The sequence below is a fragment of the Meriones unguiculatus genome, chromosome 7 (assembly GCF_030254825.1).
Source record: "Meriones unguiculatus strain TT.TT164.6M chromosome 7, Bangor_MerUng_6.1, whole genome shotgun sequence".
Taxonomy (NCBI): domain Eukaryota; kingdom Metazoa; phylum Chordata; class Mammalia; order Rodentia; family Muridae; genus Meriones; species Meriones unguiculatus.
Genome location: NC_083355.1, coordinates 118,542,385 through 118,557,961, shown reverse-complemented (window position 1 = coordinate 118,557,961; position 15,577 = coordinate 118,542,385). Strand labels below are relative to the sequence as shown.

General features: G+C 41.6%; 2 gene segments (V, D, J or C); both read left to right on the top strand.

Moving 5' to 3' along the window:
• The first annotated feature begins 5,314 nt into the window (after positions 1-5,314).
• Positions 5,315-5,883, top strand: LOC110541084 (immunoglobulin heavy variable 3-74-like). The segment is given in 2 exon segments: positions 5,315-5,358; positions 5,463-5,883. Coding segments are annotated over 2 exon segments (465 nt in total).
• A 4,219-nt stretch (positions 5,884-10,102) lies between these two features.
• On the top strand, positions 10,103-10,622 carry LOC110543404 (Ig heavy chain V region 108A-like). The segment is given in 2 exon segments: positions 10,103-10,190; positions 10,274-10,622. Coding segments are annotated over 2 exon segments (375 nt in total).
• Positions 10,623-15,577: the final 4,955 nt, after the last annotated feature.

Genomic DNA, 15,577 nt, shown 5'->3' with positions numbered 1-15,577 from the left:
GTATGTGTGTGTTTATCACTAAATTTAATGTTAGATTTTTGTCTCTATAATGAATTCCTGACACAGAAAAGTGGAGCTTAAACTCTCTCAGCTCAGAGTATCTGGGTTTCAGTTCATCACAGGAGGGAGGGAGCAGCTCAAATACAGGTGTGTGAAACACAAGCTAAGACAATTTTCAGGCTCACCACATTTAAAACTTTTATATTTTCTCAACATTTTAGATGGCTGTAAACTATCATAGTTACAGTGAGATGAACAGAACTGTCTATGACAGGGCAGGGTGAAGGAAAGCAGAGAGCAGGCATGACCAAAAATCCAAAGACATTGTCGTGATGAAGCAGTGGCTGTGTCCATGGCTTCCTAGCAGCCGAGGTTCACACAAGATTCCACGTCTGTCCAGCTCTGTGGCACCGAGAAGACAGCCTGTGAAGCAGGTGCAGAGAGAAGCTGAGGACCAGCTTCCCGTGTGTGAAATTGTCCCTTCCTGCAATGTTTCTTATTTCTACAGTTATGTTTTATATTACATCTGTGGTTAAAACACATGAGTCCTAGGCTTGCCTCAGCCTTGCCAAAAAGTGAAGGATTATCTTAGGCTTTGGATCTTCCTGCACCATCCCCACATTTCTTGGATATAAGGACTCTATCTGCCATCTTCTACTATAAAGAGTTCTTTAATTCTTTTCCAGATCCTTATCAGAAATACTTTTTTTGTGGAACATTTTATTTTCATCTCAAACTAAAGTTCTACAAGAGGCTTACTTTGAGTACTTTTGTTCTTGCAGATGTCTAAGACAAATACTTCTGTCACAAAAAATCTCCAACTTTCCCTTCTGTTTCCATCTCAAGAAATGCTTATGGAGCATGCTATGTATTTCAGATTACTGTAACTATTTTCATATTAGGCAGGTGTTATAGAAAGTTAACCACAGCTCTCTGCACAGACATTGGGCTCACTGCCTCAGTGTTCCACTGCAATAGTTGAGATTCCTGCCCAGATCAAGCCACCTATTTCATGGCCATATTTCAATCAATGGCCTCCTGAGAGATCTCTGCCAAACTCCCCATTATCTGTGCACCCTGCAGTGTGGATCCCTCCAGCTAGCACAGTAGTGGGACTGTTTCCTGTGTTGGGAACATTGCAAGAAGTTTCATTCTGTGGGTCGCAGATTTCAGAACTTTAGGAGGAATCTCTGTCGGTTGATAATGGTTCACCCTGATGATGGCAACTTAGGGAAAATCAGCATGGACATTAAAAACTGGTTTTGGTCTGCATTTGTCCCTGACTAAGATTTTTTTAATACTTTAATGTTCCTGTTTATGCTTAAAAGGAATTTTATTTGGAAAAATACACACTTGACCTGTCATATTTCTCATCAGTTTAATTTGATAAACTCCTTTTTCCTGATGGCTCTCAGCATTTCTAGAGACTTTAACTGTGGTAAACTTGCATTAAATAAACCATCTACCATATTTTTTTCCATTTTGCTCATTTTTCCTTTCTTTCCTAAAAATGCTTGGTTTAGTTTAGGTTGATATAATGCATGGTTTTTATGACTTATTCAATTATTCCTTGTTATCAGTTTCTTTGATTCATTTAATGTTTTTTTTATTTTTCAATTTTAATTTTATTTTTAGTAATTACAGTTTATTCACGTTGTATCACAATTGTAGCCCCCTTTCCCATCCCTTCCGTATCTCACCCTTCCTTCCTTTTCTTTTCCTGTGCCCCTCCCCTAGTCCAATGATAGGGGACATCCTCCACCCTTTCCATCTGACTCTTGTCTATCAGATCTCATCAGGCCTCCATTGTTTTCTTCTGTGGACTGGTAAGGATTCTCCCCCTTCAGGTGGAGGTGCTCAAAGAGTCATCCCATGAGTTCATGTCAGAGACAGTCCTTGCTCCTATTAATGGGGAACCCTCTTGGACACTGATCTACCATGGGCTACTTCTGTGCAGGGGTTCTAGGTTATCTCTATGCATGGTCTTTTTTGGAGTATCAGTCACACAAATGACCCCTGTGCCCAAATTTTTCATTCTGTTGCTCTCTTTATTGTTTACAAAATGAAATTGCACTGTCTGATTCTATCTTAACCCCTCTCACAATCTTCTTGTGTGTAGATTACAGAAGTGTGTAAAATACCTTAATTCTCATTTTATAACTTTTGCACAGTACAAAATATAGGACCTGTTTCTTGCTACTGTTTCTGTTTTCTACAGTTGTTACACTTTCAATGTTGTGTGTGTGAGTGTGTGTGTGTGTGTGTGTGTGTGTGTGTGTGTTTATAAAAGTATGCTTGTGCAAGGTGTATCCGTGAGAGAACAACATTTCAGGATTTGGTCCTCTCCTTCCCCTTTGCTGATGTAGGATTTCTGTTGTTTCTGCTGCTGTGTTGTACACACCAGACTTCCCATGAGTTTAAGGGCAAAGTTCATGTTACACTCTCCCCTCTCTGGGTAGGCATGTTAGGTTTACATGTACTTGCTACCAAACAATGCATTTTATGTGGGTTTCAGGATTGAACATAGGGTGCCAGAATTGTGTAGCATAGGCATTTAATTATGATCAGTTTCAGTGACATGGCAGTAGTTATTCTTTAAGACAATTAGAAACACAAACACAGTAAACCACATTTTGCCATGTTTCTCTGTAGGCTGAGTTTCTGATCAGATCTATCGCGAATGGTCACCTTGTTCCACCATGTGCTGAGGAATGGAGGTTTTGGTTCTAAATCCCTCAATCTCAGAGACTCTGGGAAGAGATTGTTTAAAGATAATGAGCTTCATCTCCATGCTGAGGATATGCAGTCTGCTACTGTCACCTGTTCATCTGATTGATTTCATGGGCCAGTATGTGAAAATTCTCCTGCCTCCTCTCTACACTGATTCCTACAGAATTGAGTTTCTCCTCAATTTGAATGGGACATAGATTACCTTTGTTTAGATGTGTGTATGTGTGTTTCTCTGTGTTTCTCTCTCTCTCTCTCTCTCTCTCTGTGTTTGTGTGTGTGTGTGTGTGTGAGAGAGAGAGGGGGGGGGACAGAGAGAGAGAGAAAGAGAAAGACAGAGAGAGAGAAAGAGAGAGAGAGAGAGAGAGAGAGAGAGAGAGAGAGAGAGAGAGAGAGAGAGAAAGCAGCTTGTGGTCTTCTTAGATTTCTGAGTTTGTATTTAGGTGCTTTTCATCAAATTGATTTGTTTTGAAATATTTACACCAGAAATGTTCATATACTCTTGTTTTGCTACCTGACATTTTGGTTTCTAAAGCAGCATCTTTGACCTCCAATGTTGCTTCTCTGTCCTCATAGCTCTTCTCTACTGTTTCCAATTTTGTCTGTCTGTTTGCTGTAGAATTAACTGTTAAACAACCTTGTGTGCTTATCATCACTAATGACCTCTATGGAGAGCAATCTGCCCTGTGTGGATGTAATCTTCCTGACACCTTTTATGAATCTCTCTCCCAGCAGGCTTTGCTTCTGCCAGGTTCAGTCTCTCCATGCTCCACAGTTTCTGAAGTGATCCTGGGCATCTGACTCCCAACCCTGTCTACACCTGTGTTAGATGTGTGTGTGTGTGCATGTCTGCCTCATGTACAAACATTGGTCCCTCTTCAGTTTCTGTCCTGTGAAGATTAGGATGTGACCTGTAATTTGATAACACTATTCTGCAATGACATCCAAAAGCTCAATTGGTTTATCTTCAGTGCTGGACACCGCAGCCAATTTAAATTTGAATCAGTAATTTAATAGAAAAACCTTCTGTTCAATTGTTCTGTGGGCATATCAGTCACCATTAAAGCAAATGATGGCTGGACACAGAGCAGCCTTATGAAATTGGTGTTGAATTGAGTTGAGTGAGGAGTCAAACAGAAATCCATCCTGTATATCTTTTTCCATGAAAAGGAAGAGCAAACTTAAAGACTACTGATAAAATCAGTACAGGTAGATGCCTAGGATAGAGCATGAAAGAAGGTGAGCAAGAATGAAAAGTCAAGAGGAGGTGTGTTGGGAGTGATGGCATCTTTCTGAAAGGCCTATATGGGCAACATGGAGGATATTAGAAGTCAAATGCTGAGCTATACAGTGAAGTTCATGTTTTTAGACTCTTCCTGTTTCAAGAAATTGGTAAATGTGCAGGAATCAGGAACCGAAACAGTCAATATCATAACAATTTAATGCCCTTGGGAACACACAAGTCTGGATGAAGCCTATCAGGTTCCTGGCTGAACTCTGGAATTCAGTCATGTCACATGCTTTAAAAAATAAAGGGGGTTTCCACTCTCATGGGACAACTGTGCATGTGCTAGAGCTGACTCAGATGATGCTATTGAAGAGTTTAAGGTAGCCTGGGTGACTCCATTTTGAAATTATGAGCCATCTTGACTGGGAGCTGAACTCAGATACCAGGGAATTATCAGAGAAGGTGCACTGGGCAGAAAACAAAGTTAACTCTCCTAGCAACAGCTTCCAGGAAATATCAGAAAATAAATACTTGATAGAAAATAGAGACAATCTCCCTGGCAATAATCAATGAGTATCAGTTGGGAAACTTCTCTCCAACTTTGCAGATGTAGTTTAGAAGAATGGCAATTGTGATTATGTAGAAGGTCACCTCACCCCTATTTACCCAATCCTGTAATGTCAAGGCATGAACCCCCCTGTTTGCTGTCCTGGAAACACCCTGCTTGCGGTTTTTCCCTTTAAAACTCCTGCTCAGTCAGGGGTCTGCGTCCCACTGGTCTACTGCTGTGTCAGTGAGTCTTGGCTCTCAAGTTCGATTGCTCTCATAATAAAGCTCTCTTGCTCTTTCATCGAGTTATCTCTGGTGGTCTGTGAGGGTCTTGTGATCCTGGCACATATATAACTATAACCATCAGGGTTGAGCCCACAGAGTAAAAGAAGAAAGCTCCAGAGCCTGAAACCAAACAATGCCCACTCCCCTCTATTATTCAGGACTCAGGAAATAAGGTTGAAATTAACACTAATACACATCTTTTCTTTACAAGTATAAAAGGAAGTAAAAGAGTCTTATGAAGAAAGGAAAAAAAATAGCTTACTATGACAGAAATATTTGCAACCTTTTTTTTGTTGTTGTTGTTGTTGTTGGCTGACTCCATCAATAATACATCAACAAACATCCAGTAAGTGTCTTCTCCTGCCTACATCTACAGAACATTTATATATCCGGAAGACATGCAAATAAGGTCTCTCTCTCCTCATGAAAATCAGTCAGCACTGACCCTGAAGTTCAGGCCAAGGAGATCAGCCCTGATTCCCTGGTCTCCTTATTCAGAGATCAGCAGTGAACAAAGACCATACCATGGATTTCCGTCTGATTTTTGATTTGCTTGTTGCTCTTTTAAAAGATAATGCATCAGGAAGAAGAGATACTGAGTCCATCAGTGGACACGGGTGAGATCGATCGTGAGCCTGCATGGCAGTTTCCTGACAGGATTCTCTCTGTTTGCAGGTGTCCAGTGCGAGGCCCTGCTTGTGGAGTCTGGGGGAGGCGTGGTGCAGCCTGGGAGCTCCCTGAAACTTTCCTGTGTAGCCTCTGGATTCACTTTTACTAGCTACTGGATGCATTGGGTCCGCCAGGCTCCAGGGAAGGGCTTGGAGTGGGTTGCTCGAATTAATGAAAATGGTGATACAACACACTATGCACCGTCCCTGAAGGACCGATTCACCATCTCCAGAGACAACGCCAAGAACACTCTGTACCTGCAGATGAGCAAAGTGAGATCTGACGACACGGCCACTTATTACTGTGCAAGAGACACAATGAGGGGACCTCGGTGTGGACCCAGACACAAACCTCATTGTGAGGCCGCTCACGACCACCAGGGGGCGCACAACACACAGAGAACACAGGTTCAGCTCAGGAGATGATGCAGAGAAGATTAAGCATTCTCAGGGGCTGGGCTGCCAGTTTTCTTACAGTTCTCTGGGAGGTCTCTCTACATGTATGTTCTGATGGGATCCGATGACGACAAAACTGTACAGTCTCACTTGAAAGCACATGTCACCGTACCTGAAGGCACAGTATAAGCAAGTTCCCGGACATCCTAGAGTGTCTCTCTCTCTCCCTTCCTCTTCTCTCTCTTCACATTCAGGCAGAGCTTTGGTCATAGTTCTTGATCATAAAGCCACACAAGTTTAAGGAATGACCAACAGGGAGGTGGGGCCGAGATCATCAGACCTTAAACGCCAGCAGGTCTCAAGCCTCCCCTCTCTGAGGCCTGTGTGTATCAGATCCAGATGTCACCTGGCAGTGCTTTTAGATGACTCAGGGTATTATGACATCACCTTCTTCTCTGTTCACCGTGAAAATGTGAGTGCACTGATGCCTTCAAGAAAATGTCAGGAGAAGTGAGGTTAAGAGAGATCTAGTCAAAAAGGAAATCACACACACAAACACATGTGCACACATACTCATAAACACACACAGAAAGACAGGGGCAGAGAAAGACAGAGACAAGTAGACAAACAGACAGAAAAGGGGGAGGGGATTTGCCATAGTTATCTAAATCCATCAGGGGTCACATTGGGTCTATGTGGTGACATCTCATCAGTGACAGAGCATTTTCTTCATCTGTATGAATGTGGATTCCTGTTTTTTCATGACAACATCAATTTTTTTTATTTGTTTCTTCTTTATGTGCCTCTATTTATGTGGCTATTTCTTTGAGAGTTTTGTTCATTTCCTCTTTATGTGCCTCTAATACCTTGATGGGCATATCTTTAAAATAATTTTCTTGTGTTTCCAGTGAATAAACATATATATCTATTGGGGGGAGGGGCTGCTGGTGAAGCCATGATGTCCTGATTTTTGTTGAATGTGCTCTTAGGCCTGCTTCTAGCCATCTGATGATCAATAGCCTTTGCTGTATGTTCTTGGAGCCTGTGCTGCAGACTGGGTAGTCTGTCTCTGGAGTCTGGAGTATTATTCAGGAAGACGAGAGAGGTTCACCTGTTTGGTGTTTCAGATGCAGCCAAGGAGGAAGGTCACAGGCACAAGTGCTCAAGTGCAGGAGCGTGTGGAGGTTGCCTGCGTGGAAGTGTGTAGTAAAGGGAGAAGCAAGAGCAAGTGCAGAACTTCGTGCAGGCTCCTCTTTCGCAGGTGCAGTGCACATGCCCAGGTGCTCTGAATGGCTCAGAGGCCCACAGGCTTGTCCAGGTATTGTGCTCCAAGGGCTCAGATCTCTCTGGGCGGAGCCATCTTGGTTCCAGCAATTGTTTGGCTGGACTCCCCTGGTAGACCCACAGAGCAGGAGCTTCAATGTTGAGAATGTTTTCCCAGGGATCCCTGTGTTGCCCACAGTGGGAGTGTGGGAGAGTGGGAACCGATGTCTGGCTGCTTTTGCAGAGACACCCCAATCTATGGCTCTTTGTGCACTCTTTTTAGAAGCACTCTCTCACAGATGTGTCTGGAACGTGCAGAGTGCCCTTGAGCACTCACTGGCAGGTGTGTGTGGAAAGTGCTGAAGGCCCATGAGCTGACTTACAGGCAGGTGTGGGAAGTGCAGAAGGCCCACAATCACTCACATGTAGGCAGGTGTGCAAAGCGCAGAGGGCCTGCAAACTCACTCTTAGGCTTATGTGGTAGGCTCAGAGAGCCCACAGTTTACTGCTTTCTGACCTGGGTCCACTGTTTGGATTGTAAAGTCAGGAGGCATCTAACACCTGTGGTTATGGACTCCCCACAGCTGCTGAGCTGCAGGGACAAGCTGAGCAAGAAAGGTGCAGCTGGGAGTGCAGCTGGTCAATAGTTGGCCACTGTCAGACCTCCCAGAGAGGTCCATAGGGAACCTGGATCCAATTTGTCCTGGCTCATGGGTTTTTCCCTCTAGCTCAGGAAGCCTCAAAGTCAAGCCTCTGGCTTCAGTTGGCCATCCACTCACCAGTTTTGGAGTTTGAGATCTTCTGCCCTTCAGAAATGGTGTCTACTGGTCTCTGCCATGTTGGAGCACCTATGGGTATTAATATTCAAAATTTTTTTCGTCTGCATTTTCTTGTGTAGGATTTCTTTGCAATTCTTTATTCTTTTTGTTTATACATAAATGGAATTTTATTTGGAAAAATACACATTTGACCTGTCATATTTCACATTCAAATAATTTAATAAAGTCTTTTTTCATGATGGATCTCAGCATTTCCAGAAAACATAACTATGGTAAACTTGCATTAAATAAATCATCTAGCATCATTTTCCATTTTTCTCCCTTCTCCTCATTGCCAAAAAACATTTGGTTAAGTTTAGATTGATGTAATGCATGGTTTTGATAACTTATTCAATAATTCTTTATTATCAGTTTCACTGATTCATTTTTTTTTGTTTGCAAAGTGAAATTACATAGTTGGATTCTATCTTAACTCTTCTCACACCTTCCAAGTTTGTGTGTAGATAACAGAAGTATGTAAAATACGTTCTTTCTCATTTTATTTATTTTTACACAGTACAAAATATAGAACCTGGTTATTGCTACTGTTTTCTCTTTTCTACAGTAGTTATATGTTCAATGTTGTGTTGTGTGTGTGTTTATAAATACATGCCTGTGCAAGGTGTCTCAGTGATAGAACAACATTTCAGTAGTTGGTTCTCTCCTTCCCCTTTGCTGACACAGGGTTTCTGCTGTTTCTGCTGCTGTGCTGTACACACCAGACTTCCCATGAGTTTGAGGGCAAATTTCTTGTCACCCTCTTCCCTCTCTGGGTAGGCATGCTGGGTTTCCATACACGTTCTATGACCTGATGCATTTTATTTGGGTTTCAGGACTGAACTTAGGATGCCAGGATTGTGTATCAAGTGCCTTTATTTCTCATCTGTTCCAGGGACCTGGCAGTAGTTAAAGTTTAAGACAATTACAAACTCCCCAGTGTTCCACTGCAATAGTTGAGAGTCCTGCCCAGAACAAGCCACTGATTTCATGGCCATATTCTAATCAATGGCCTCCTGAGAGATCTCTGCCAGACTCCCCATTACCTGTGCACCCTCTAGTGTGGATCCCTCCAGCTAGCACAGTAGTGGGACTGTTTCCTGTGTTGGGAACATTGCAAGAAGTTTCATTTTGTGGGTAGCAGATTTCAGAACCTTAGGAGGAATCTCTGTCGGTTGATAATGGTTCACCCTGATGATGGCAACTTAGGGAAAATCAGCATGGACATTAAAACTGGTTTTGACCTGCATTTTTCCCTTACTAAGATTTTTTTTTTAAATATTTTAATGTTCCTGTCTATGTTTAATGGGATTTTTTTTTTTTTTGGAAAATACATAGTTGACCTGTTACATTCTCATCAGTTTTATTTGATAAACTCCTTTTATTCTGATGGCTCTCAGCATTTCCATTAACTGTGCCAAATTGCATTGAATAAAGCATCTAGCACTTCTCTTTCATTTTTTCTCCTTTCTCCTTTCTTTCCAACAACACTTGGTTTAGTTTAGGTTGATATAATGAAAAGTTTTGATGACTTATTCAGTTATTCATTGTTATCAATTTCTTTGATTCATTTAAAGTTTTTTTTAATTTTAATTTTTTATTAATTACAGTTTTTTCATGTTGTATCCCAATTGTAGCCCCCTTCCCCATCCCCTCTGTATCTCACCCTCCCTCCCTCTTCTCCTGTGCCCCTCTCCCATTCTAATGATAAGGAAGGTCTTCCACTCTTTCCATTTGACCCTAGTCTATCAAGTGTCATCAGTCCTGACTTCATTGTCTTCCTCTGTGGACTGATGAGTATTCTCCCCCTTCAGGTGGAGGTGATCAAAGAGCCAACCTATGACTTCATGCAATAATCACTGATATATAAATACATCTGAAGTATATTTGCTTTTGGTTATTTGATTGAGTTCTTCAGTATATAACCGGTTGGAAAAGAAATTACTAATTGTATATAACTGAAGGATGGGAAGGGGTGTGGGATGAACTTCCTCAGACAGGGTTAGGACTTGGACCTCAGCATCCTGCTGCCTGACCCCTGTGTTCCCTACTTCCTTTTTCTCCAGCTGCACTAGGTCCTTATCTAAGAAAGAGCCTGCTCATGAGTATGCAAATCATGGGAGTCTAGGGTAGTAAATAGAAGGATGTCCATGCCCCCAAACATCAAATGATCAGTGTCCTCTGCAGAGTCACTGGCTGCACTGTCCTTTAGGATGGAATGGAGCTGGGTCATCCTCTTCCTCCTGTCAGCAACTACAGGTAAGGGAATCACCAGTTCCAAATCTGAAGAGGAGACAGGGACTGAGATGACAATACCATTCACTCTGCCTTTCTCTCCACAGGTGTCCACTCTCAGGTTCAGCTGCAGCAGTCTGGGGCTGAGGTGGGGAGACCTGGGGCGTCAGTGAAGCTGTCCTGCAAGGCTTCTGGATACACCTTCACTGATCATGCTGTGCACTGGGTGAAGCACAGGCTTGGACAGAGGCTGGAGTGGATTGCATACATTTATCCTGGAAGTGGTAGTACTACCTTCAACGAGAAATTCAAGGGCAAGGCCACACTGACTGCAGACTCATCCTCCAGCACAGCCTACATGGAGCTCCGCAGCCTGACATCTGAGGACTCTGCGGTCTATTACTGTGCCAGACACAGTGGTGTAACCACATCCTGAATGTGTCACAAAACCTGGAGGAAGAGGTGCTTTCTTGAGACTAAGAGAACAGAGAAGATTAGTTTGAAGACTTGTTTAGAATGATAATTTTTAGCATACATTTTTCTCTCTGCTCCTCACAGTTCTTTTGTTCCTTTGTCAGTTTGGTACAAGGACATCTACAAATTCAGTGATGTAGATTTACGATGCCTTTACACCATACCTTGTAATTTTCTTCACCAGTGACCACCTCCACTGACATGCTTCTTCTTTAATAAAATAATAAAAAGTGAAAACTGTGATGATGCATGATAAAAATATCTCTGGGTTATGAGAGACCAGAACATTTGTTGGAATAGCTTGGAATAATAATACATATTTGACCTGCAAAAGCCAAATCACCAACATTTGGGCAAACAAAAATTGCTTTCATAGTCTCAAGTCTTAAGAGAAAGAGACCTCAAGGTGTGATGTTCACTCTGTGTGTTTCAGCAGCCTCTTACACTGTAAGAGATATTTACATCAGAATGACTTGGCACATAACTATAAATCTTACATGTTGCTCAAAAGTATTACCAAACCTTTTCATAGAACTCAGTTATCCACTCAATGTATGTACATGTTAATTGAGATAACTTCTAAAATAAAACACATCGTTGGTCACCTATTTCCTTCCTTCTGAGCTGCAGTAATCTGCCCTACATTCTCAAGCCTTTACAGAACACCAACCTACACTCAAGCAGCATCAACTTCCACAGTCCATTGCACACTCTGTGTGTCCCTTTTTCTACAAAGCACTCGTTTCAGATAATGGATGAATAACAACGAGCAGGGACACAATCTCAGGGGTTTGATCCAGTCAGAAGTCTTTTTACCTCAGGACATTAACATTGCATGTTCCTACAGCAGAATTCCCTCCCTGCGAATATCTTCAGGTCATGTGCTTAATTGCATCCCATGGGGAATGTGCAGGTATCAATCTCCTAGTCCAATTCTTTATTAGAGATTTTGCAAATCTATTTTGTTGAATTTATAATGTTGTACAAAATACCAGTGAGTTTATAATGAACACTCCAATCTTCTCTCCAGGAAAGCAGAGTTTGACCAGAACACAGGGGAATCCTCCAGTTTTGACCTCATAATTGAATGCAATTCTCCTCTGTAAATGGAAGGCATCTGTTAAGTTGCTGTGAGACCTTGACTCAAACTTGTCTGATATCTGCTGCAGAAGTCATTTTCAAGTACCCAGATACTTCACAGTGAATGAAGAAGATGCCTGTACGGAGTGTTCTGAATGTCTAAACAACCCAACAGAGAATCCATGGAGAAGCTGTACTGCTGATTTTTTTCTTTAAAATCACAGATTGTTTGTTTCCCCATGCCAAGAAAAATCAAATAGTTCAGTCCTCTCTAACACCAAGCCTTTGAGAGCTACCATTGCATATCACTACCCATAGGTGTTATAAATCATAATGTTTCCTGAAAGTATAGGTGAGATAATTCATATTCTGCTTTCAAGGGTAACATCATGCTTTTCGTTTGTTGTTGCTTTTAGGCAAAAACAGTCTCTGTTGTCTTGGAATGTGGAAGGATCATGTGCCTTATGCCCTCACCGAGGAACTAGTGAATTCTGCTAAATTCTGGATAAACGGTATTATCATCAAGTGTATACTCATTGGTTAGCCCCATCATCCAATACACTTACTCTCATTAGATACTTCATGGTATAATCTACTTATGTAGATGTCCAAGGTTAAACTCAATGAGTCACAAAAGAATGTGGTAAACACACAAAAGACTCTTATGTATCAAACGAAAGCTTGACAGGAGTAGGAAGTATATATGACAGGTTAGAGTCATTAGAGTGTATTATATACATGTGTGAAAGTGTCAAAACCAAATTCAATTAATAAAACAACAAATAAATGTACACCTAAATATTCTTCTCTTTTCATAGAGAATTCTGAGATATTTTCTTCCTTTTTTTTTTTAAACAAATTCTGAGGATGATGCTCTGGGGTATTTGCCTCCCTCCCTGGTATTGTGTTTAAAACTCTGGACAGTTAGAGCTGTTTCTTGGCCCCTGTGAGCAGAATCTGAACAAACTGCATATAGTCTCAGAATGCCTGTAGTTCTGCTGGGTGGTGGTGGCTCCTGACTGTTGGGAGGTTGGAGTCTCCTCCAAGCCACACACTCTGAGAGAGAGTCTCCATGCCCTGAGAGAAAAGAGGATTCAGTTCTGCAGAAGGTGTGGCACGATCACTGAGGAGTCCATCAGTATGTGAGTGCACACATTCAAGATCCAGGTCACCCTGAGGCTGAGCTTTGTTATCACTGCAGACACAGCCTTGCAGGAGACACAGTGACCAAGTTTCCTATGTGCTCAGGAGCAACTGCATGTGAAGATGCTATGGACCAGCAGAGGGTGCTGGTGAGCACACTTTGGCCAGGGAAGAAAAAGTAGGTGCAGAGACACATCTGGAGAGTGAGGCAGTCCTAGGAGACTATAAGGTTTCCTCTGCTGACCTCATTAGAACTCAGAGACCATATAATCCCTGTGATGTAGGTACTGTGACAAGACTACAAAGTGAGCTCAGCAAGAACTGTTTGTTAAGAAATACTGAACATGTGTGTTTTGTTAACTACATATGAAACTTATTGGAAGGACAAACATCACTGGCATATACATACAAAACAGAGCTGCACATTTTCAGACATCCCGTCATCACCACCATCAGCAGCATCTGTAACTCTAACTTTTTATCACTGACAGAAGGGTTTTCCTCAGCTGGAATACATGAGTGTGACCTGGGAGCCCAGTCCTTGATGTTCTGTCCACAGTGTTGAGCCCATGCAGCTCTGCTAGGCAAGTGTAGGAGACCTGGACCCAAGGTGTCTTCCACTGCCATGTGACGCTGTCAGCTCAGGGAAAGGAGAGCAGCAGAAGCTGGGCATATTTGTATAGTCTGGCTTTCAGTAAAATTTGGTTTTCATCATTAAATTTTTTGCATATGTTTAAGGTTTTTATCAAATATCAAGCTATTATATAATTTTGTGACTCATGAAAACAGATTAGAAGACTTCATGAATTACAGACTGTCCCTGTGGAGACCCAGATCATGAAATTAAAGAAATGACATCCCACACCTATGCCACACTACTGCCCTTACACATGAATTTAGACAATGTTCCCTGCACCATCATGGATGCCTTAACCCCTTTACCTGTCTACAACACTCTGCACCTCACCTAGGCTCAGCTTCATCACTGTCCTGTCCTGGGATGAGAGTCCTTCAGTGAGGTAGGAAGTCCAAGGGCACCACATCATCTAGTGTTTACATTGACCCCAGGACATTGTCTGGTGAAGAACCAGCTCCAGTGTTGGGGTTTAGAATTTCAGCTCTCTGTGGAGATTCCTGAAATTAATGGTGATTTCATATTCTCTTTATTTCCTCAAACCTTTAACCCTTGTGAGATTCCATCCTGACTCTGGGAGCAGAGTCAGGGAGACGTAAAGTTTACATGACAGGCAAGTGTTTATCTGGGTGTTACTCTGCTCCGTGCATATCTTGAATCCCATTACTCACAGCATCAATATATAACATCCTCACGTAAATGGAACATAGTACCATCATTTGCATCCAAGTGCTTGAGAATGACTGAACTTAGAGTTGATAATTCCATTTTACCCCATGACTGTTTCCACTGCCGAGCTTCTCACTTCAAATGTCACTGTGATAAACAGGAAAACCCAGTCATGCCTACTGCCCTGATTGGAAACATGTTAAATAAACTCTCACCTTGAGTATATCTGAGGTCTGCAATTTTGGACAGTATAAAACCATTCAGTGAAAATTTCTGAATAAAGAAGTTATTTTCTTCCAAATTTGCAGAATATTTTCTAATTTTTGAGATCTCATTGGCACAGTGTTTAACAAAATATTTATGTAACATTGTTTAGTTGAACTTATGCAATTTAATTTTTGTACCCCATTGGCCACACTTACACTTACATGCACATGTTTAGGCTCAGACTCATAAGTACACATCTGGAAACTGTAGGAAAAGTGTCTACTTCAACTGTACCTCAATCACAGATTTAAGAGGACATCACACTTTATTCCCTCCATGGAGAAAGACTCTAAAATGGCACATGGATGTTCCTGCTCAAATATGATGTTCTCTCTTCTGAAGAACCTGTTGCCTGAATTTCTAATATTCAAGAACCAGCAGTCTTTTTTCTCTGGCCCTTGCTCCCTCTACCAAACCTGGCAGCTTAGCCAGATTCCAAGATCATTTCCTGATGCTTTGCTTCTTGTGGATCCTTCCTCCTGCCTGTCTTTGAGGAGGACATTTGTGATGTTATTTGAATTTCATGGAGAGGATTTTAGAAATTCTCTTATTTTAGGACACATTATTAAATCCTAGATGGAAAGGCATTGCACTGTGGACACCCCTGGAAAATTAACCCAAGTGTTTATGCAGTTCTTGTTGCCCATCTCACCCTACATGTTCAGGGCTCACCTGGCACTCAGCATTCTGGGTTTGGTGTCTTTTTATAGTGTTTCTACATCTTTGTGGCAAAATTCTATTTCATAGTTTAGACACATCTTGATAGGTTTATCTTTCAAAGATTTTAAATATGTAGACATTTTTTTTTCTGAAAAAAATGCATTGACTGTTTTTGGTGTAGCTTTCTTTGTTTAAATCAGTATTTCATGCAAATTTGTTTGCAAAAATTCAATCATATTCATACCAAAAACTGACTGTGAAAGTAGGCTAAAGTTCAGCAAGTTACATTTTTTTCTAATTTCTAAAACATAAGCTTTCACATGAATAAAGTAGAGTATATTGTAATTTAGCATCTCTGAAGCAGTGAAGAAAAACCCAGGCCCAGTGTGTGACTTCCAGCATCTTCTGCCCACTCTGTCCTTCTCCAGGATGCTCAGTGTCTGAGAGAACTCAGCAAAGAAATCATGTGTCTCTGCACACAGTT